This window comes from Hyperoodon ampullatus (genome assembly GCF_949752795.1).
Source record: "Hyperoodon ampullatus genome assembly, chromosome: 2".
NCBI classification, from domain to species: Eukaryota; Metazoa; Chordata; class Mammalia; order Artiodactyla; family Ziphiidae; genus Hyperoodon; species Hyperoodon ampullatus.
This window is the reverse complement of record NC_136915.1, coordinates 13,245,631-13,268,168: the sequence shown is the minus strand read 5'-3', so window position 1 is coordinate 13,268,168 and position 22,538 is coordinate 13,245,631. Positions and strand designations below refer to the sequence as shown.

Sequence of the window (22,538 nt, the reverse complement as noted above, 5' to 3'; positions counted from 1 at the left end):
CAGGCACACAGCTGGCACTGAGCAAGGCATTCGTCCCTTCAGAGCTATCCTCCCCCAAACCAGACTTGGGGGTGGGGGAGGCTCGTCTGATGGGGGCATAGCATGGAAGGCTCTGAGCACCCATGTCTGAGTACAGCACTGGACTCTAGGACCGGCACACCTGTCTCATTCACACCAGCGCATCCACTGAGTGGAGTTTCTTCAGAATTCCCGTGGGGGTAGGGACACCTGGTGAAGTAATAGTGCGCCACACCTGTGTTCACCGTCACCGTTAATTATTTTTAGCTCTAAGAACCTACTATGTGTCAGTCATTTTGCACAATTATCTCATTGATTCTTACAGCAATCCCATGAGGTAAAATTTTTACCCCCAGTTAACAGTCAAAGAAAATATCTGAGGCTCAGAGAAGTGAAGCAACTTGCCCAAGGTCACACAGCTTGTGTGAGCTGAAGCCACATTCACACCAGTTCTGCTGACACCCGTGGCTAGGGTCACTCCCCATCAGGACTTTACTCTGAAGAGGGCACCAGGCCTGGGGAAAGAGAAAAACAGCAGCACCCGCCCCACTGCTCACCCCACTGCCACCCAGCAGTCCCACAGGACCCAGATCCTGCCCTGCTAGAGGCCTCCGGCTCCACCTGCACCCCTGCCTCAAACCTCGTTCATCCTTCAGAGTCCTGCTGGGCCATCACCAGGTTGTGGAAGAGAACCAGTGAACCTGGCTTCTTCCCTTGTAAAAGGGAAACAGTGACACCTGCCCTGCCTGGTGCACAGGCAGGTGTAAAGATGGAGTGCGACAGAAGGATGTGAAAGTGAGCGCTCAGATGCTGAAGAGCCGCGTGCAGGGGGAAGGTTTGCTGTGGAGCTGGGGCGGGGGGCGTCTGTGTGTAAATATGAGTGTGTGTGGCTGTTAGTGTGTGGATGTGCACGTGCAAGTGCGTACACACGTGTGTGTTCGTGGGTAGGTACGTGAGAGAGCGAGTGTGAACGATCAGAGGGGTCACTGTGGCCCCATCGGACGGCAGGCGCAGGGCTGAGGCAGCCCAGGCCTCTCACCCGCCTGACCCCGTGGAGTGAAGTTTAACTCTCATCCGTCAGTGAGGCCACTGGTACACCATCCCCACCCTCTGTATCCCCAGCCTGGGCCGCCGTCCCCCCACTGAGAAGCTGATGGTCAAAAGTCGCTGTCCCTCATAGCTGAGGGACCTCAGGCGAGGCATCCGACCTCCGTGAGCCTGTTTCTTCCCCAGCAAAATGGGTACAATGGAATTGTTGTTACTGCGCTCAGCCAGGTTGTGCCCCAAAGGCCGGAATCTCCCCGCCCCCACCGCCCTCTTCCCTGACCTTCAGCCCTCGCCTAGTGGCGCGGGAAGCGGGAGGGCGAGAAGTTCCCCCTCTGGCTCCCCTTCCCCTCCCTCCGCCCCCCCGCCGGGCTTCTGCTTACCCCGCCGCCACCCCCCGGCCGGGCTGCTGCAACAGGTCTGCAGGCGGCGGGCGCGCTGGAGGCGGAGCGGCCTCGCGGGCTCCGCGCTCGGGGCTCGGGGCGAGCGCTCCCCGGGGCCGCCCCGCCCGCCGTGCTGCCCGCGTCTGGCAGGGGCGGGCGCGGCTCGCGAGGCGGCGGCGCGAGGCGAGCCGGGCGCTGCGGCGGCAGCGGCGTTGGCGGGGACGACCCGGCGGGAGCGGCGACTGAGGCGAGCGGAGCCCCGGCCCCTTCTCCACTCGTCCGCGCTTCCGCTGCGCCAGCGCCGCGCGTGAGCCCCGAGCCCGAGGAGACATGAGCGCCCGGCGGCCCGGCGCACCCAAGGCGCAGCGGCCCGGCCCCGCGGCCCCGTGATGGGCTCCTGCGTGTCGCGAGGTGAGGAGGCCGCGGACCGTAAGGGAAGGAGATGGGGCGCCCGGGGCCCCGCGCCGGGGACGCGCGCACGTCCCCTTGGCCGCTCCAAAGAACCTCGGTGGGGGTAGGGGGGACGACCCGCCCTTCCCGGCCGGCCGCACCCCACCCCCGCCGAGCCCCAGGGGACACGGTGCCCCGAGGGGGACAGGGCGTTGGGGGGGAGCAGCGCGGAGAGAGAGCGTGGGGAGGTCACCGCATCCCCAGCCCCGCTTAGACCCACACCCCACCAGGCGGCAGAAGCAGGGCCGCTTCCTTTCCAGCAGCCGGCCACACACCCCCTGCCGTGTGCCTCGGAAGGGACGGAGGCTTCTACTTGCTCCTGGCTTCTCGGGGGTCACTGCGGGGCACCAGGAGAGCAAGCAGACCCTCCTTCCCACACCCCCCAAGACACAGGCCTTAGTGGTTCGGTGTCCCCACTCTGTCCCCTTACCCCATGCCCCTGTCTTCAGAGTCCCTGAACCCCATTGGCAGCAAGGGGTTAATGGAGATGAACAGGTTATAAAGGAGGTTCCCCTTCCCCCACCCTCATCCCTAACTCCTCAGCCCCACCCCCACCCTCGGTCAGGGGACTGGAAGGGACAGAGACAGCTGATGTTCCCAGTAACCCCTGGGCCTTTGACTGGGCACTCTCCCGCTCTCCTTCTGTGCCTGAGCTCCATGGCTCTCCCCAAGGTGGTCCCCAGGGAGCCGGAGTGAGCTGCCCTAGGGGGGGAGGTTTGGGGGTGGCAGGGACTTCTACACAGAGCAGGGGGGATGGGCAGATGGGTCTTTGGGACCCTCCCCACCATCAGTTTTCCGACAGGCTGCTGAGCAGCACTGTAGAAGAGGCTGGCTGGGTCATTCTCCCACCCTGGTAACTTCACCCCACAGTGGGACCAGCTGGGGGGGCGGGTGAGGTGAGGGGGTGACTGAGGCCTTGGCTCCAGCTCTGCAGGCTGAAGCCAAATCCACTGATCCCAACCATGGCCTTGGGGGGCTGCCACCTCACCCATCACCCCCAGTAGCTTACTCAGGTGTGGAGGGATGACCAGGCCTTGGGGAGGGGCTGGGCAGGCTCTGGAGGGGACCTTGTCCTGGGAGATGTTGGGGAAGGAGCGCAACCCCTCCCCCCATCCTCTGGCCTCTATGGGGCTCTGCCCACAAGTCCATGTGGGACATTCAGGTAAGTGGCTCAGGATGTCTCAGGAGGGTGTCAGGGCTGGGATCATGGGTGGGGCTTAGGCTGTGTGAGGTTCATTCACTTACTTATTCATTAAGCTGATGTTAGCATGACACCTACTGTGTGCCAGGCACTGCGTACACGCTGGGTACCCAGAGGCAGTGAGCCCAGCACAGCATGTGCTCTGAGGCCTACAGCCTGGCCAGAGGGGAAGGTAGAATTAAGAGTGAAGAGTATTTAGTGTTCTTCAGACCCCACAGGCTCTCAGTGCGTCTCCAGAAACCTTGAAGGCTCTGGGCAGGCTCCAGGTGTCGGGGATCTGGTGTTTCCTTGTTGACTGTGTCCCTCCCCCATCACTTGGCCATCCTGTGCCAGGTGCTGGAGGCCCAGCCCCAGGTGGACTTGCCTGTGACCTGCAGACCAAGGTCAGGCTGCCACGTGGTGACAGGATTGGGGCTGGGGCCCAGGTCCTCTGGCTGCTACCCCATACCTGGTGCTGGAACCCTCTGCCCTGCCTGTCTGAGGTCACACTGGCCTGAGATGGGTCTTCTCCACCCTTCCTTCAGTGGCTTGGGCTCCTCGTTGTGTATTCTGACCTTGTCCCCCTCCTGAGGGCTCGGCCTACTTCCAGTCTCAACATGCACGCAGGCGAGTTGGATGCTCGTAAAGAAGGTGTGAGACCACTTCAGCAGAGGACAACCATCGTCCCAGCACTCCGGGTTCTGGGTGACCAAGCCACTAAGTGGAGGCCACCCACCCCTCTAGTCATCACTAATGCTCCCAGAGTGCTTACGGCTTACCAAGTACTGGTGGGAACATTCAAGGCGCAACTAGCTAATTTGGGGGTCTTATACTATCACAGTCCCCATTTTTACAAACAGGGAAACTGATCAGAGCCCGAGGCTGCATAGCTAAGAAAGAACGGGGCTCCCCTGGTGGCCCAGTGGTTAAGAATCCGCCTTCCAATGCAGGGAACACGGGTTCGATCCCTGGTCAGGGAAGTAAGATCCCACATGCTGCGGGGCAACTAAACCCTCGCGCCACAACTAGAGAGAAGCCCACGTACCACAGTGAGAGATCCCGCGTGCTGCAACTAAGACCCCATGCAGCCAATAAATAAATAAATAAATATTTTGAAAGAACAAAGGAAGGGAGGGAGGGAGAGAGAGAGAGAGAAGGAAAGAAAGAAAGAGCAGAAGCAGGACTTGAACCCAGTCACACTGACTCTGGAGCCTGGGCCCTTGTCCTCTGCACCACACAGCCAGCCCTCGGACCCAGGGCCGGGCCGTCCTACTCCTCTCCAGCTGCCAGCTGGAGCCCCCACGAGCCTCTGAGTCTCCACACCTGCACCAGTTGCTAACAACAGCCCTGTTACTTGAAGCACTTCCTTGTGTCAAGTGCTCAACCTGCAGCCAGGCCAGGAATTGCTGACCTCCTGCTGATGCCCATACCAAGTCCAGAGCCCACGTGCAACTGGGGCCACCCCAGCCAAACCCCAGGTGCAAGCCACACCTGGGAGAGCCACCCCATCCCAGCACTGGGCAGCAGTTAGCTTCTGCGAGCCAGGCCTGGGAGGGTAAGAATGCGGACTCTGGGACTTCCGTGGTGGCGCAGTGGTTAAGAATCCGTCTGCGAATGCAGGGGACATGGGTTGAGCCCTGGTCCGGGAAGATCCCACGTGCGACAGAGCAACTAAGCCCGTGCACCACAACTACTGAATCCTGCACACCTAGAGCCCATGCACCACAACGGACAGTAGCCCCCGCTGGCCGCAACTAGAGAAAGCCCGCGTGCAGCAACAAAGACCCAACGCAGCCAAAAGTAAATTAATTAAAAAAAAAAAAAGAGCGCGGACTCTGGAGCCGGCCAGCCTGGGTTCGCATCCCTGCTCCGCCATCCACTAGCTTTGTGACCTCAGCAAGTTACTTAACCTTGTATATGTATCTCAGTGTTCTCATCTGTAAAATGGGAATAATACTGGTATTGACATCTTAGGGTTACTGGGAGGGGATTAAATGACTTAATTCACGTAAAGCACTCAGACCAGTACCTGGCATGTAGTAAATACTGTGTTAGCTGTCACTTTAATTTTTAATTTTTATTATTACCCTTCTGTGTAGACAGCTGATCCAGACCCTCTTGGCTGGGAAAGGGCAAGCTACAGAGGCTTCGAGCACCGTCCTGCCTCATGGGAAAAGAAACAAGCATTTGAGGTGCTGAGAACATGGGGGAAAGTGATTGGGACCAGATTAAGGCAACAAATGCTGTTTCTAGAGGCTATTTTGTGTTCATTATCTATTTTTAAGCTACCATTTGTTGGGTGCTTATCCTGAGCTGCCTGAGGCATCACTCGCCTGACCTTGTTAGTTCTCATTCAGCCCTGGAGGGGGGATGTAGGGCTCAGAGATGGGAAGGGTCTTACCTGAGGTCACACAGCCAGAACACAGAGAGGCAGGATTTGAATCCAGGACTGTGTGATCCCAGAGCCTGAGCACGGAACACCTGCCCTTTGCCTTCTCATGTCCCCACATGGAGGGAGGTACCGAGCGTGTGGCTGATGCTCAAGAAATTCAGCCCTCTGGAATAACTCCAGTGTTAGCATTCGGTTTGGGCTGTGTTACCACCGATGGTGACAATCTGTACAGAGCAATCTCTGTCTACCCGCCTCTGTCCAGCTCCAGGTCTCTCAGTGCCCATCCCATGTCCCTGGCTCCGGAGCCTCTCTGCCTGCCCCTTTCCGTCCCAGCCCACTCCTCCAGGCCAACCCATCAGCCTCTTGCCCCCCCCAGCCCCTGCCGGGGTCTAGTGCACCGGGCACTGGCAGGTGGTGAGAGCAGAAACTGGAGACCGAGGAGTTCCTTCTGGAAGGCCAGGCATCTGATTATGTCTGGGAGGAGGCACAAGCTCTAAAGGAGCCGACCAGAACCACCCCCAGTACTCAGGCGCACTGACTGTGACCCCTCCATTCTCAGCTCCCCAAGGCCTGTCTCACCTTGGCCCTAGCAGAGCCCATGAGTCCCCCTGGCAGAGTCCCCCTGGGCACGGTGGAGAGACTGAGGAATGGGAAGATGGGGCCTTGCCCCCCTCCCTTGTTTTTAAATTTTTATTGGAGTATAGTTGCTTTACACTGTTGTGTTAGTTTCTGCTGTACAGCAAAGTGAATCAGGTATACGTATACATATATCCCCTCTTTTTTGGATTTCCTTCCCATTTAGGTCACCACAGAGCACTGAGTAGAGTTCCCTGTCTATACAGTATGTTCTCATTAGTTATCTATTTTATACATAGCATCAATAGTGTATATATGTCAATCCCAACCTCCCAATTCATCCCCCGCCCCCACCGGCCTTGCCGTTTAGAAGCTCACAGTCTGAGGACGGAGACACAACCTTGCCCTTGGAGTTGTCTAGTGGGGGAGGCAGGACACACAGGTGGAAAAACAGCCTGAGGACCCTCTCAGGAGATCAGCGCTGGTCAGTGGTTGGAGCACAAGCTTTGGCATTTCAGACTGGCCTAGGTTTGAACCTCATTTCTGCCACTTACTAGTAGGTGACCTTGCAGAGGTGATTTAACCTCTCTGAGCCTCAGTTTCCCCATATGTAAAATGGGCATAACAGTACCTACTTTGCTGGGTTGTTATTAAGATTGAATCAGAGATAATGGATCGAAAGGCCTGGGATAGTACCTGACACATAGTAGGTGTTCAGTAAACAGTGCAAGCAAATCACTGTATGCCAGACTTTGCCCATTAGGGCTGCTGGTAAGGTAATAGCCTAATACATCTGAAGACAATCTAGGCAGGCTGCCTGGAGGAGGTGAGGCTAGATCAGGGTGTTCAAAGAAGTTGGGCCACAGGATGGCAGAGGAAGTAAAAAGGAGCTAGGATGTGTGGAAAGTCCTGAAGAGAACATGGAAAGGGACCCCTTTGGGCAGCTCTGAGGTGTACCAACGCACTTATGGAGCTCCTGCCATGGACGTGGACCTGGTGACCTGTAAATCAGTGTCCTGGGGGGCGGGGGGCACTTTGTCTCCTAAAGGCCAGGCCACTGCCAAGTTCAGAGGGACGGACTGCGGCCATGGCAGTGACTCACAAGGACTCACCCTTGGTGGCCTCCCTCTGCAGAGTCCCCCAGGGCAAGCTCCAGCCCTGGGGAAGGACCAGAGGGGTGGTGCCTGAGATCTGTCCCAGGGTCCAGAAAGAGGACGTGAGGTCTGGGGCGGGGGCGGGCAGAGCCGCTGTCGTTTATGGAGTACTTGCGTGGTAGGTGCTTCATCCTCACGGCCACCCGCCAGTATTCTCATTTCACAGATGAGAACCCTGAGGCTCCCAGGGGCCACTCACAGGCCCACAGCCCTGGAGCTGACAGTGAAAAGCCGGGATTTAAACCTAGAGCAGGGACTGTGCAAGGAAGGCCTTGCCCGCTGGGCTCTCTTGGGTGCAAGGCAGGAACCTGGCATGTCACAGCTGAGCCGCACACACCTAGGGCGCAGATGGCTGGAGGACTGCGTCGTGCACTTGGCCGCAGGGGTCCCAAGAAGCTTAGTGGGGAGGCCCGTGACTGTCCAGGGAGGGTCATCACGCGGGGCCATCACAAGGGGCTTCGGCTGCTGCTCAGTTTACTTTTTTACTCAGTTTACTTTTTTACTCAGTTTACTCAGTATGCTTTCAAGAGGAGGTCTACCCTCTCTGGGCTGCTGAGAAGGAGCAGGGTTAAGCCTGGAACCACTGTGTCCTCCTGGGGTGTGGAGCCCTGGGAGACTTTGGGGGAGGTGGCAGCCACGCTGACAAATGGGCTGGGACATAGGCACCAAGGAACAGCTCAAGGGGCTGGACGACTGGGAAGGAGGTGAGAAGAATCTGGGTGGTAATGTTGCAGACGCACCCAAGGAAGGAGCAGAGAAAACCAGTGTGGGAGCGTTTGCAGCCAGGGGGGTTTAGGTGAAACATCAGGAGGATCTGCTGCGGTGGCTGGACTCTAGCAGATTGAGGAGCTGGCATGGGAAGGCAGGAAGCATCCTTGGTACGCAGAGAAGCTCCGATTGAAGGCAGAGGGATGGAGGGGACATCTAGATGGCACCCCTCTCCTTGAAGGATCAGCGTGGCCCCGTCCAGGCTGCCGTGGCAACCAGAGGCCCGTCACTTCTGTGGCCAGGGCAGGTTGGGGAGGGGGGCAGTCTGAGAAGGAGCCTCAGACCTTGAGTTCGGGGGAGTAGGGTGTGGACTGGGAAAGGGGGAAGGTATCCCCACAGCTCCCTTGGGAGAGGAAGGAGCCCACAGGAGCAGAGGCTAGGGGTCTCCTCGGGCTATCCCCCAGCCCCCACCCCACATGAAAGCTGTGTTTTTCCAGTTGCCGGTGGTGACGTGGCTGCCAGTCCCAGCTGGGCGAAAAGCAGCCTGTGATTTCACCCTGGGCTGGTTCATTACCTGACGTCTCCATAGCAACCAGCCTGTGACATCACGGGGCCAAAGTCCTCAGGGGAGAAGGCAGCTTTGGCAGAGGCACCTGCACCCCCGCTGAGGTGGGGGGCAGGAAAGCTGGGGAGGGGGCTGGGAGCCAGGAGCCCATGTCCGCCACGACGTCGACAGGTAACTTTGTTCGAGTCACGTCCCTCCAGGCCTTCGACATCACCTGCCAGCTCCCCTTGCTCCCTGGCCTGTGGTTGCAGAGTTCTAAAACAGCTTCGGGCGATGGGCAGGGGCCTGGAGATATTCCCTCACCCTTCAGAGTTCCCAGGGGTAGTCTGTAGCCAGCATCACCCTGTCTGCACCTTGGAGGCCCCAGCTTGTGCATGCTGGCACCTTCAGAGTGCGACTTTCAAACTTTTTTGACTGGACCCATAAGAATAAATTATTTTGCTTCGTAATCCAGTACACACACATGTGCACACGTGTGTCTGTGCAATTGAAAGAGAGGCTTCGTGAAATAAGACTTAGCCTGTCTCTGCAGTGGGTTCTGATATTTTCTATTCTACTCAATTCTACTTCATTCTTTAAAAATATGACCTAGTAAATTGCTTGCTTGACCCACTAAAGGATGCGCCCCTGGTTTGAACACCACCTTTGAGGGACCTGGAACGTTGCCTTTGTACACATGGAAACTATGATGCCCAGAGCGGGGCAGGACTCTGTCAGGGTCACACAGCCAGGACTGGTCATAAAGAGCAAGATGTATTGGACATCTTATGGGGTGCACGGCTTAGCCCCCATGATCCCACACTGCCCTCGCTGCTCTTAGCGCCCGGGTCACTGAGCTGTGGATTCAGTGGGTGGGGGCTTAACCTGGCTCCACTTCCCTTTTCTCCAGTCCCCTCTCCAGACAGTCTCACTTGAACCTCCCTGACCTGCCCACCCGTAACAGCCTTTGGGCACATTCCAGAACTCTCTAGCCTCTTCTGGACACTAAGTCCAGTCCACCCAGTTTGGATGGCAACTTTCATCTCGCATCCCATCTGACCCTCTCCTTCTCCCCGTCAGCCATGGCTGGCTGCTCTTTACTCTGCAGGCCTCTCTCTCCTCTCTGGGTCCCTTTCTTCTCTGACATGGTGGGGTCTGGCATGAGGAACTTGAGAAAAAATGGCCAAGACATTTGTATTTATCCGGAGCTCTAGTGGTCTCCCTTGGCTACCACTGGCTCAGTGATGAAGCCTCTGTGTTGTAGGCATGCAAATACTCATTCCTTCATTCTTACAACAAATGTTTAATGAGCACCTACTATGTGCCAGGCCCTAGGCAGGTGCTGGGACTAACGTAGCAAATAACACCAGGTCCCAGTCCTCACAGAGCTCATGTTCCAGTGAGAAACCATGAGCAAGGAAACAGACACACACATTGTGGAGTGATGGGTGTAAAACAGGGTGAGGGGGTAGAAAGAGTCGGGTGTCATATTAAATAAGATGGTTGGGGGAGGCCTCGCTGAGGTTGTAACATTTGAGCGGAGACATGAACGGAGGGAGGGAGTGAATCTGTAGGTGGCAGGAGAGTCCCAGATGGAGAAAAGGAACGAACGGCCGTTGCAAAGGCCCTGAGGCAGGAGTGTGTTGGAGTGAGAGAGGAGGAGAGGAGGGACACGAGGTGGGAGGGGGCCAGGGTCTTTCGGGTTAGCACGTGTGAATTCTCCGGGGAGCCATGGCGGCGGCGGGGAGGGCCTCCCCACTATAGAGCCCATGTCGTGGGAGATCTGACCTGGTTTGACCTCTTGCATTCCCTGCCCAATTCCCTTTTCCCCCTAAAGTGATCCACCCTGCAGCCTCTTGGGGCTGGGGTCCTCTTGCCTGCAAGCAGCCCTCTTAGGGAACTGCTCAAGAATGGAGCAAAAATGGAGCCTTGGGTGGAGCAAGGCTCAAACCTGGCCCCTTCCTCAGTGTCTACTTGACCCTTGACAACACAATGTTCCCCTTTGCAGCCTTCCCAAATTTCTGCAGGTGAGTCTCTGGGAGCCCCTCATTTAGCCCGTGGGGAGAAATAGGTAGTCAGAGTCAGAAGGGGGTTGACAGCTGGGGTAGCAAAGCCGGTTTCAGCCACTTTGAAGAGAGCGTCTGCTACCCCCATCCCGCCTCCACCCCCTGACAGAGACTTTCTTCAAAAGCGGGGCCCTCAAAGCGTCTTGGTTCTCAGTTTGGAACCTGGTAGACAATTCCTGAGGAACAGGAGCAGTCTCCCTCAGCTGCCCATTTTACAGATGTGGAAATAGAGGCTTGGAGAGGCAAAGTCACTTGTTCAAGATCCCATGATAATAAAGGGCAGGCCCAGGATTTGAACCGGGCAATCTGGCACCAAAGCCTCACCCAGCTGTCTTAGGAGCAGTTCCTCAGGAGCAGACCCTGAAACGGGGATGTGGGTACAGCTGGAATGTGAGTGGGTACAGCTGGAATATGAAGGAAATCTTACAGAGGAAACCAGTACAGGAGTGGAGAGAGTGAGGCAGAGAAGACGCAGCCAGGAAAGGGTGTCTGTCATCCTGCGGGGGGTGGTTTCTGCCTAATCCCACAGGGAGCTCTGGGATGAAAGTGAAGCTCAGTGTTTTCCCACCCAAAACAGAGGAGCTGGGGTCCTGCCCCTCCAGTCACGGGCTAAGGGCCGCTCCGGTGGGAGCAGCAGCACTTCTCAGTTTCAGCCCAGTTGCCCGCGGGCAGCCCGCCTAGAAAGAGCCTCAGGTGCTGCCTGTTGGAAGCAAAGTCCATGGGGAGGGGACTGTGGGTGCACATAAACAGGAGAAACAGATCCACCGGGATCTGGGGGATCGGGTGCAGCAGCCGCACCATCCCCTGCCACCCAGTTCTTTCCTCCCTGTTACCCCGAGTCTCCAGTTCAGCCCACTCTCCTCCATCCACCAGTGGCGCCCCCAGCCCCTCATCTCCAGCCTCAGACCCTCTCTGGCCTCAGCTTCCTCCAGGAAGCCCTGGCGGCTTCCATGCCATCAGCTCCTCCGCCTCTGCCCGCTCTGGCCCAAGCCAGAAAGGGGTGGTGGGAGCCAGCGCCCAGGGCTGGATAGGCTGCAGGCTGGGACCAGTGTCCCGCAGAGGGCCCCCCTCCCTATGGCAGCCCAGACACTGCTGCCCCTTGCAGACTCCTTCCAGACCCCATGGCTTCGTGCAAGCCCCGCCCACCCGCGCCATGCCCACCGTCTTCCCGCACCACCATCCCCACGACCTCCTGGACCGCCTACCTCCTGGCCAGCTCCCTGCCATCAGCTCTCCTGCGCAGCCCCCAATCCCCACCCCGAACTCATCAAAACTCTTTCTGTGCTTTGGAAGAGAGTGAACCTCGGCGTCAGACCCACAGGACTCAGGTCCTGACTGCCGGCGACTGACTGTGTGCCTGGGACTAGTGGCTTTCCCATCTGTGCCTCAGTTTCCTCACCTGTCAGGTTGAGCCACAGATTCCTTCCTCTTTAGGTCAAGGTGAGGACTCTGCCATCACACTGAGAAAGGAGAATGTAGAAAGCAGAGCAGTCCTCTGGTGCTGCTGTTCCCCTGGCTCAGCCTTGTGTTTGAATGAGGGGCTCTGCGGGAAGGTGTTCCTGCATCAAAATGTGAGCTCCCCTAGGGCAGGGATGGAGTTAATCCTGCCTCGTCCCCAGGTGCTTGCACAGTGTAGACGTCCAGTAGATGGGTGCTCAGCGGGTGAGGAATGAATGGCTGCATGGATGGATGGATGAATGCATGAATGAAGGAATGAACGATCATCCCCCAGATCTTCACATAACTGGGCTTTTCCTGATACTCAGGCCTCAGCTCTGAGAAGCCCTCTCCAGCCCCTCCTACCTACGCTGTCATTTTTTTCTTCATAGCTATTATTGTTTCCTAATGGTTCTTACTCATTTGTGAGTTTTCGGTGAATAGTCTCTCTCCCTCACTAGAACGTCAGCTCCATGAGGGCAGAAACCATCTCTGTCTTCTTCACCATTGTGTCCCCAGTACTCAGAACAGCGCGAGGCGCATAGTAGGTGCTCAGCTAATACTCTTCAGTGAATGGAAGAGTAACTAAATGCATTAATCAAATGAATGATAAGGGTGTTCTCTGTCATCCTGGGGGGGCGGACGAGTCCTCTTCAATTTGGCCCAAGGATTCAGTCCGGCAATTCCAGTTGCTCAGGTCAAGGTGTTCATTCCCTCAGCAACGACTGTGAACCTACAGTGTGGTAGGCCCTGGGGATGCATCAGGGGCAGGCCGATCCCTGCCCCCCCCGGTAAAAAATAAATAATTTTACCAGACATCCTGTGCTAAATGCTGTAATAAAGGTGGAAATCACCCCCACAGATGTTTACAAAGCACCTACTAAGTGCAGGCGGGGTTCTACGCTCTGGACGCAGAGCACTGAGCAGGGCTGCCATGGTCTCCATGCTCGAGAGCGGTTGGACTCTTAAATAAACAGAAATATCAGCGGTGATGACTGTGAGGGGAATGACTGGTGGCCGGCATGGGGACAGGGAGGGCCACATTGAACAGCGTGGCCAGGGCAGGTCTCTCTCTTTTTTTTTTTTTTTTTTCCTGTACACGGGCCTCTCGCTGCTGTGGCCTCTCCCGTTGCGGAGCACAGGCTCCGGACACACAGGCTCAGCGGCCATGGCTCACGGGCCCAGCCGCTCCGCGGCATGTGGGATCTTCCCGGACAGGGACAAGAACCCGTGTCCCCTGCATCGGCAGGTGGACTCCCAACCACTGCGCCACCAGGGAAGCCCCGCTTTTTTTTTTTTTTTTTTTTTGGCGGTACGCGGGCCTCTCGCTGCTGTGGCCTCTCCCGTTGCGGAGCACAGGCTCCGGACGCACAGGCTCAGCGGCCATGGCTCACGGGCCCAGCCGCTCCGCGGCATGTGGGATCTTCCCAGACCAGGGCACGAACCCATATCTCCTGCATCGGCAGGCGGACTCTCAACCACTGCGCCACCAGGGAAGCCCAGGAAGGTCTCTCTTGAGCTGAATCCTGGATGATGAGTTTCAGGAAGACCTGGGGAAAGAGTGTTCCAGGCGCAGGGGAGGGGACAGCGAGGCCAAAGAACAAGCTTGGCCATCTGAGGAGCAGCAAGGAGTCCAGAGTGGCTGAAACAGTGAGCGAGGGGGCAGGCAGAGGACTGAGGTCAGGAGTCGGCGGGCTGACGTGTAGGGCCCTGAAGGCCGAGGTGAGGGGCTGGCTCTTCTAAAGTGCGATGCAAGGAAGCCAGGGCAGGTGAAGACAGTCTGACCTGGAATGCGATGTCCCTGTGCTGCTGGGTGGAGAGTGGATGGCAGGGCCAGGAGGGGAAGCAGGTGACTGTTGGTGAGAGAAGGTGATGGGTCCCACCAGGGGAACAGCGGTGGGTATGGAGAAGGATAAATCTGAAATGGAGCTCTGAGAGAGAGCCAGTGGGACTTGCTGGTGGATTGGATGGGGTTGGTGGGGAGAGGTGGGGAAAGCAGGACTCCGAGAAAGCTCCTGGATTTTTTGTTGGTACAGCCGGGCGGACCATGGCATCATTTTCTAAAATTGGGGAAGTAAGGGAAGATGGACTCAGGTTTGCAAGTTCCGTTTTGCCCGGGGTTTGCTTGAGATGCCTGTTGGGCATCCACGTAGGGAGCTGGAAACTCATTCAAGAGCTCAAGCCAAGAGTCGGAGCTGGAGGTGTAACTGTGGGTGTCAGCCACATACGGGTGAGATCTCTTGGGAGAGAGAGAAGGGAGGCAAGGGGCCTGGGATGGAGCGGTGGGGCGGGCTCAGGGGATGAGCAGTGCGGGAGGCTGAAGAAGAGTGCCGTGGAGGTGGGGGGGAAGCCGGGAGAAGGGTGTGGCTGGAGAGGGAAGGAGGGATGGGCGCCACCCTAGTGCCTCCTGGGTGGCTACCGAAGATGGGGCTGAAGAAGTCACCGCTGAGCTTGGCCCCCACCCCCACCCCATGCAGGATTCTGGCCACTTGCCAAGGGCTGTCTCATGAAAGGCTGGTTGGGACAGGCGGGGGAGAAAATGGGAAAAGATGGGAAGTAGAGGTCGGACACAAGTCTGGCCACGAAGGGGACAGAGGAGTGAGCAAGGAGTAGAGGGAAGCAGGGGCTGGGGGCTGGCCCAGAGGTGAGGGGCTCCATGAGGCGGAAGAGAGGAGAGGGGATGCTGGCAAGAGTCCCTGAGCCGAGAGGCATTGCAGCCCGTGCCACGCTGATGGGCTGCCGTGGTGGGGAGGGAACACAGGCCACACGAGAAAGAGCGCAGAAGCCCGCCCCGGAGGGAGGGCAGAGACGGAGCCCAGACCCCGGGTGGAGGGACTGGTCTTGGACCGAGGGGGGACAGTTATTCCTTTGTCCCAAGAGGGAAAGCAGACGATGTGGCGTGCGGGCAGGGCGATGATTTGAGGTGGAGAGAGTGGGGTGATGCCTTCTGAAGGCTCCTGGGTTGCATTGAGGGCTGGAGAGAAGCCAGCAGCAAGGTCCGGGGAGCAGCAGGGCTGTCAGTGTGGGGAGTTCAAGAAGGAAGGAGGATGAGGTAGTCGACCTCGCAGGACGCAAACTAGCAGGAATCAGAGAAACATGGAAGGATCCTTGGGTGGCGGCCTGTGTGCGGCTGGCAGGCACCGGTTTAACATGACGCCCGTGACTTTCCCCAGCGACGTGCAGCTCGAAGGGTCCAGGCACGAAGCAGGCAGAGGGTTAGACTAAACAGGATTAAGAGGGTCAAGGGTATCTGCCAAGGAGAGCTTGTAGGATACGCCAGGAAGTCTTAGCTGGGCCAGGAGGGAAGTGAGGACATGAGGAGTTAGTGGAAGGTAGAAAATAAGTCGATTGGAGATCTCTGTGAGGTCAACACATTGCTGGAGTGTGGGTACTAGACTTAGTGCAAATGGAGTAACAAGCAGATGGGCAAGTAAACCCCACTGAGGGGATCTGGCTGGACTTCTCACCTGCTGTGAGCTTGAGTCTGTTTTCTACGAAATGATGTAATAATAAAGTAACGCCCATCTCTCAGGACTGGCTTGAACAAGCTTCGTGAGCAAGAGAGCTCTGGGCTTTTCTAAGTTCCTTGTCTTTCTTTTTTCCAGATTTGCTCACAAGTACCCACAAGGACTGCCCCATGCCCCAGGGCACGGCCCCCCTGAACCCAGACTTGCCCTCCAGCCGCCCACCCATCGTGGCTCCAGACCATGTCACTGGCAAGGTAACTGGTCACGCTTCATCCCCACCTTCACCCCCATGTATGCCCTGGTTCCTGGGCTGTGCCCTACAGCTCCCCACAGGGAGCAGAAACCATTTCAGCCTCCTCTGTCCCTGCCGAACTTGGCTCCTTCCTGTGGGATCAGGACCCCTCAGGGTTGGTATTCAGCTGGATGAAGGTCTGAATTGGTCTGGGCATCCAGGAACTGAACCAGACCTATTTAGAAAGGAGAGTCCCACGCTGAAGGGCTTCCCACCCAAATTAACTCAGCCTTGCAGATTAGATGTTCTGTTACCAGCCCACGGACTCCTTAGCAGCCTGCACTGCCAGCTGGAGAGTAAAGGAATGGAATTCTCAGTCCAGGTAGATCACGACGATCTTGCTAGGGCCTCAAATCCTGCGCATAATTTCCATCTTTGCCCCAGAGGTTGTGGCTTGAACCTACCAGTTGATATAATTACCTTTTTTTTTTTTTTGAGCACATACCACATGCTAAGCGTCGTGCTAGGCACTCTGCCTACGTTATGTCATTTACGCTTCCGCACAACCTGTGAGATAAATGGCATTGCTACCATTTTACAGAGGACGAAGCTGATGTTCTGAGATGTTACGTCACTAGTCCAAGGACACCCAGGTAGAAGTGGCAGTCAGAGGCCAGCCCAGGTCTGATCTATCCCCTAACCCACCGCGTCCCCTGGCAGAGCCATCATTGCACCCCCCGCTCCTCTCTCTGCATGCCAGGGGACACCAGGGCATGACCCATGAATAGGCAGACCCCGACCTCAGGGACGACCAGAAGGCTGACCCACACCACCAGCCAGGGCTCCAGGATTCGCGCCATCTGCTGGCACAGTGGGCCAGACCCTGCCTGTTCCTCTTTCTCCTCTTGTTTTAGGACAAACAGATGGATTTCTGTTGGGATCCTTGGCAGGTCAGTGCACTTGCACATCCCCCAGTCTAGCCAGCCCCAGCTGACACCACTGCCCCTCCCTCTGCTGGGCCCAGCCTGGGCACACAGGGCTGCCAGCCCTGGGGGAGGGGGGCCTGATGGAAGCAGGGCTGGGGATGGTCCTGTGGGGGGGGGTGGCAAGATGGCCAGAGGACGTGGGGAGGGTGCGTAATGGGGATGGGAGGGGTGGGGGGAAATCATCTGGCAGGTCTGCCCCACCCTGCTCATCCGCCCCCCGTTTCTCCAGAGGTGCTTCCAGACCACCAACGGCTACCTGTCCGACTCCAGATCCTGCTCCAGCAACTACAACGTGGCAGCCCTGGCCACCTCGTCCCTTGTGGGTAAGCTCCAGCTGCCCTCTCCTGTCCTGGAAGTTCGCACACAGGCACTGGTGGTGGGAAGGTCAAAGCTGAATTGCAGCTGGAAGGACTGCGGCCCTGCTGGATTCAGCATTTTCTAAATGCCAGGTTCCGTGCTGAGCTCTGCAGGACTTAGGACTCCTGCCCACCCCCCCGGACCCCGCCATGGGTTAAATTGTTGGGTTCTCCACAAGTTCTGAGGGGATGACCCCAATTTTCCAGGTGTCTGCCAGCTGTGTTCTTCCTGCTTCTCTGCAGCACATGAAACCTGCTCTCGTGCCAACTTGGGTCAGATTCCCTAGAAGCAGAGCCCAAGAGGAGAATTGTGCTAGTGATTTCCTGAGAGGTTATTCTCGAAGGAAACCTGAAGGGAGCAAGGGCAGCAGGACAGGGCAGGGGAGGGAGCTCAGCAGAAGTGTAGTTGCAGAAGTCTTGTCTTTCTCAGCCTGATCCCATGGGGAGCACAGGAGCATGACTTGCACCACAGAATTCATGGCACTTTGAGGCGAGGTGGCTGGGTTTTTTTTTTTTTATATAAATGTATTTATTTGTTTGTTTGTTTGTTTTGGCTGCGTTGGGTCTTCACTGCTGGGCACGGGCTTTCTCTAGTTGCGTGAGTGGGGGCTACTCTTCTTTGTGGACCGCGGACTCTAGGCGCGTGGGCTTCAGTAGTTGTGGCTCGCGGGCTCTAGAGCGCAGGCTCAGTAGATGTGGCACACGGGCTTAGTTGCTCTGCAGCATGTGGGATCTTCCCGGACCAGGGCTTGAGCCCGTGTCCCCTGCATTGGCAGGCGGATTCTTAACCACTGCGCCACCAGGGAAGTCCCAAGGTGGCTGGTTTTATATTACTCCTCCATCGGTCCACCACTGGCTGCCACCTTCCGAGCACCTCTGGGTGAGGCAGCTCCCATCAGCTAAGGGCAAGGCTCCCAAGAAGGGCACAGGTGTGAGCCGGCAGCAGCACCTGCAGCGGCAGTGGGTGGGCACGCCGGACCAGCACGGCATCTGCCCCACGTTGACCACAGCACCGGCTCTTCTCAGCCAGCCAGCCTCTGCTCGCAGCTTTGCTCCTTGTCCTCAGGCTCCCATTTCTCTACATCCCTCACGGCTCCCCAGAAGGCCCTTGCCGCCCCCGCACATTTGCCCCTATCATTCCCGCCACCTGAAACCCCTTCCCTCCACCTCACCTGCCCCTCGGGGGCCACTGAACCACCGCCTCCAGAAACCTCCTCTGGTTGCCAGCACTCCCCAACCCGTGGGGGGTCTCCCCCTGCTTTCCACCTCCGTCTTTCCCATTTCCCCAGAGTTTTATGTCTCAGTTTCCTTCATGGATGCCTTTCTTTCTTAAATATTGCTGCTCCTCACGTCATGGCTTCTGGGACCAGTGACTCCCAGATCTGAGTTCTCAGCCTGGGTTAAAGGAGATGCCGAATCATTCTTGACAACCTTCTGTCTATCATCTTCCACATCCGACCGGTCTACTCACAAGAACCCCTGCAGGCCCTCCTCCGCATCTGCCCAGCCCTGTCCTGTCTCTTGCTGGATCCCTTCCATGGCCCCTAATGTCCCCCTGTCTCCACCCTTGGCCCCTAATCCTCTAATGAGGATGTTCTTCCTAAACGAGAGATCTGGCTTGTCACTCTCTTGCTCATTACCCTGCTGTGGCTCCCCATTGCTCTAAGAAGAGCAGTAGCGCCCTCAGTCTGGCTCGCTTAGCCCCCAGTCTGGCCCCTGTGGGGCTTCCCGGCCTCTCCTGCCTCCCTAGTCCTGGTGTTGCCCCATGTCTTGTCCCCAGTGGTCCTGGAACCACACCAGACTCTTCTATGCCTTCCTCCTCTTCTCATCTCTGGAATAGCCTCCAGTCTTGCCTCTGTTTATCCAACTCAAGCTGCCTTCCAAGCTGGACTCCAGTCTGCCTCTTCCAGGAAGCCTTCCCTGCCTGCTACAGGTCTCGCCCTCAGCAGAGCGGGCAGTGTCCTAGGCACAGGGGCTGCTCTCTCGGAACTTGTTAAGTACTGGATACAGGGAGGGCTGGGTGGATCTTGAATGGATCCTTGAGTGAACCTCCTTGAGCAGAAGGGTCTAAACTTGGTCACAAAGGGAATGAAGGGTGCGACAGGTCTGGAGAAGAAGCACCAGGTGGGCAGGAGCATGGATTGGGAGCAGGACACAGCCGGGGGGGGGCGGGGCATGGGGCCTGCAGATGGGTGGGGAGCATCTACGTGAGAGGGCCTCAGGCTGTGGGAGGGCGTGGGGCAGGCGGGCAGCGGGCACGAGGCGTTGTCCTGGCAGGAGGAACTGGACAGGTACAGGCACTGTGGGCGTGGGGCTTGGCGGACGCAGGGCGCTGGGAGAGGACGGGGCGCTGAATGGACGTGCAGTACAGGCCATGGGATTGCCCTGAGGTACTGGGGGACCTGGGGTATTGGGGGTGGGGCCCTGAGCTGGGCCGTGGGTCAGAGCCATCACTCAGCTGCCCTCAATTGCCCCAGGAGTGGTACAGAGCATCAAGGACCACATCACAAAGCCCACGGCCATGGCACGTGGTCGCGTGGCCCATCTCATCGAGTGGAAGGGCTGGAGTGCCCAGCGCTCAGGCTGGGAGCCGCCCGCAGCCGAGGACGAGCATTACTGCTGCCTCCCCGATGAGCTGCGTGAGGCCCGCTTTGCCGCAGGTCAGAGGGGGGAGGGGGAGCTTGGGGACGGGGACTGGCCGGGGCTGTAGTCCTCAGGGGACCCAGAGTCACCCCCTGGGCATTGTCTGGGCAGGCAAGAATAATGCCATGGGGTGGACGGGGCGTTGGTGGGCACATGCTGAGCAGCATGCCCGGGCATGGATGGGCAGCCCCAAGAGGCAGTGTCTGGTGCCAGCCTGACCTGGCACCGGATGCCCCCTCACCCTCTGCCCGTGCCCCTGCTGAGCCGGGTCCGTCCCCCGCAGGGGTTGCCGAGCAGTTTGCCATCACGGAGGCCACGCTGAGTGCCTGGTCCTCGCTGGACGACGAGGAGCTGCACCCAGAGAACGGCCCCCAGGACATCATCCAGCTACAGGGTACAGCCCGGCGGGCGCCAGGGCGGGCTGGGTGCGGCGGAGCTGGGGCTGCATGCCTGCTCTGCCCTGTGACCTCAGACAAGCCCCTCTGTCCCTCAGCCTTAGTTTTTCTTCATCTGAAAACTGAGGCTGGTGATCCTTGCCCCGCCCATTGCCCAGGGAGTGCCACGAGCATAAAGGAGAGAAAGATAGATGATAGACAGACAGACAGATGACATGAATTAAGTGCTCACGGTGCTAAGTGCTTTACATGTGTTCTTTCACTTTATTCTTGTGACAGCTCTAGGACGTAGGTGCTGTTATCTCCATTTTACAAATGAGGGAAACTGAGGCATCAAGAAACACCTCAGATTACACAGCTACAGGCATCAGAGCCAGGATCTGAGCCTTAACACCAAGCACAGTCAACCACCTTTCTAGGACCCCAGGTTACTACCGAGGGCTTCAGGGAGCCTGGGTCCTGGGTGGCGCCTGCACCCACTATCTCATTTGCTCCTCCCTGTGACAGTGAGGGCCGGGAAGGGAGCGGAGGCCTGGGAAGAGCGCTGGCTGCCCCACTTCTCAGAGCGCAGAGGGATTTGAGGGCTCTGGCTCCAGAGCCTGCTCTTAGCTATTCTGCTCACTGCCACTGCCACCACCACCCTGTCGCCCCCCCCCCCCAGGGAGCAACTGGGGCTCAGAGAGGTTCAGTGACATGACCAAGGTCACACAGCTTGGCAGTGACAAAGCCAGATTTGGAGGCAGGTCTTCTGCCCCTCTCCCTGCCTCACACTCCCGGAGAGGGTGCGGAGCCGGGTCTTCTGAACTCCATTCCTCACCCCCACACCCCTGCTGCTTTTCCAGACCTGGAGAGCATCTACCTTCAGGACAGTCTTCTGAGTGTCCCCTCGCAGGATGACAGTCTTCTGGCCTTCTCCTCCCCCGATGGATGGCCCTCACCTGACAAGCCCCCCACCACAGCCCCTGGCCCCCAGCCCCCCAGCCCCGAACAGCAGCACTGGCAGCAGCTACTGGGGGCCCCGGGGCCCGAGGGTGGGGCCCGCCTGCAGGGCTCCCTCCCGTCGGTGGACAGTGGCTCCCTCTCGGAGGAGGAGGACGAGGTGTTCTATAACTGAGGCGGGGGCCGGAGCCTGCTCACACTGTGACCTTGCCTGGTGGGCAGCCCAGGTGTATCAGGACACCACGGTCTGGCTGGGCATCTCTTGACCCCTCAGGGCAGGCACAGGGTGGGTGCGGCAGGGATGGGGGCCAGCATTCCTTGGGGACCATTCCGTGCCTCTGTGGACCTGCCCCCCGCAGTGGGAGCCATAATCCCCTTCTCCCTCTTTACTTGGCTCAGGCGGGCACCTTCCCCTGCAGTTTCTGCCATCAGCGAGCTCAAGGACTCAGGAGACACCAGGCAGGCCGCCCGGAGGGGCCAACAGCCAGGTTCCCAGGCAGACAACCACGGAAGGGCCTGGGAGCCCCGCCTCGACCCCAGGGCTCGGTTCCTCGCCCCTCCCCTCTGTGCTTCTGCCCCCACCAGAGGCGGGGTAGCCTCTTGGGGCACCTACCATCTGCTCCTTAGTGCTCTTCACGAGGATTCTGTCTCTGGAGTGTCTGTCTGTCCCTCACTCTCTGGATCTGCTCCCTGCTCCCCGCTCCTTGCTCTCCTCGCATCTCCCTGAAGGTTCTCTGAAGACATTAAAGTGGTGGATTCACCCTGGAGGAACTTGGCCTGGTCTCTGCTGGGGACGGCATGTCCTCAGGCCCTGATGGGGGGAGCTCTGGAAGGCCCCTACCCCCCAAAATACACAGACAGCTGGTCAACCTGCTGCCAGCAGCCAGGAGGGTCCCCGTGGAGGATGCTTAAGGCTCTGTGGACTCTCCAGGGAACCACACGTGGGGACCCCACTTTGTCAACCCTGGCTCAGCCAAGGAGGAGGCTGAGGCTGCTGGAGTGAGGGAAACTGGGCCACAGGGTCGTGCTTACACATGACCACAAGCATCATAAGACCTGGTGGGAACCTGCTTTCATAACTCCCAGCCAGGAAGGGGGACCTGAGGAGGCGTGGGAAACCAGGCCCCAGGCCTGCAATGCCCATATGACCACCAGGGGGCGCCCAAGGGCTCACTCAGGGCCGGCGACCGTGGCCTTGCTAAGGTGGCAGGATTAACACCCTGGAAGCTGAGATGAGAGACAGACGGCTCTGGCAATCAGCTTTATTTTTTCTCAGGAGCCTCCAGTTGGGAGTCCTACAACCCTCAGAGGGCATCTCTGCGTGCCCTTGGCGACAGAATATACCAATGTCTTCATTTGTGAATTTGATTCTTTCATGGAGCACCCACCATATGCTGGTTTTCTGCTGTCTTGCATTCTGAGTTCTCTCCAGAGGGGGATTTGTCCTTCAAGGCAGGTAGCACGTGTTTCATGGAGAATGGGACGTGGTGACTATGGGGCCTCTCCAGTGCTAGCTTAGCTGCCTACTTCGCCGAGGAGTTGTGCTGGGCTGGAGGGGAGGGGTGCGT

At 58.1% G+C, this 22,538-nt stretch overlaps 1 protein-coding gene across 1 annotated transcript; it reads left to right on the top strand.

Moving 5' to 3' along the window:
- Positions 1-1,834: 1,834 nt before the first annotated feature.
- FAM131C (family with sequence similarity 131 member C) lies at positions 1,835-21,145 on the top strand (the record flags this gene model as incomplete). Its single annotated transcript, XM_079697669.1, has 7 exons — positions 1,835-1,856; positions 15,558-15,673; positions 16,566-16,601; positions 16,867-16,960; positions 19,471-19,653; positions 19,920-20,030; positions 20,874-21,145. The coding sequence occupies 7 exons, from the start codon at positions 1,835-1,837 to the stop codon at positions 21,143-21,145; spliced, it is 834 nt and encodes a 277-aa protein (XP_079553795.1).
- Between the last annotated feature and the right edge of the window lie 1,393 nt (positions 21,146-22,538).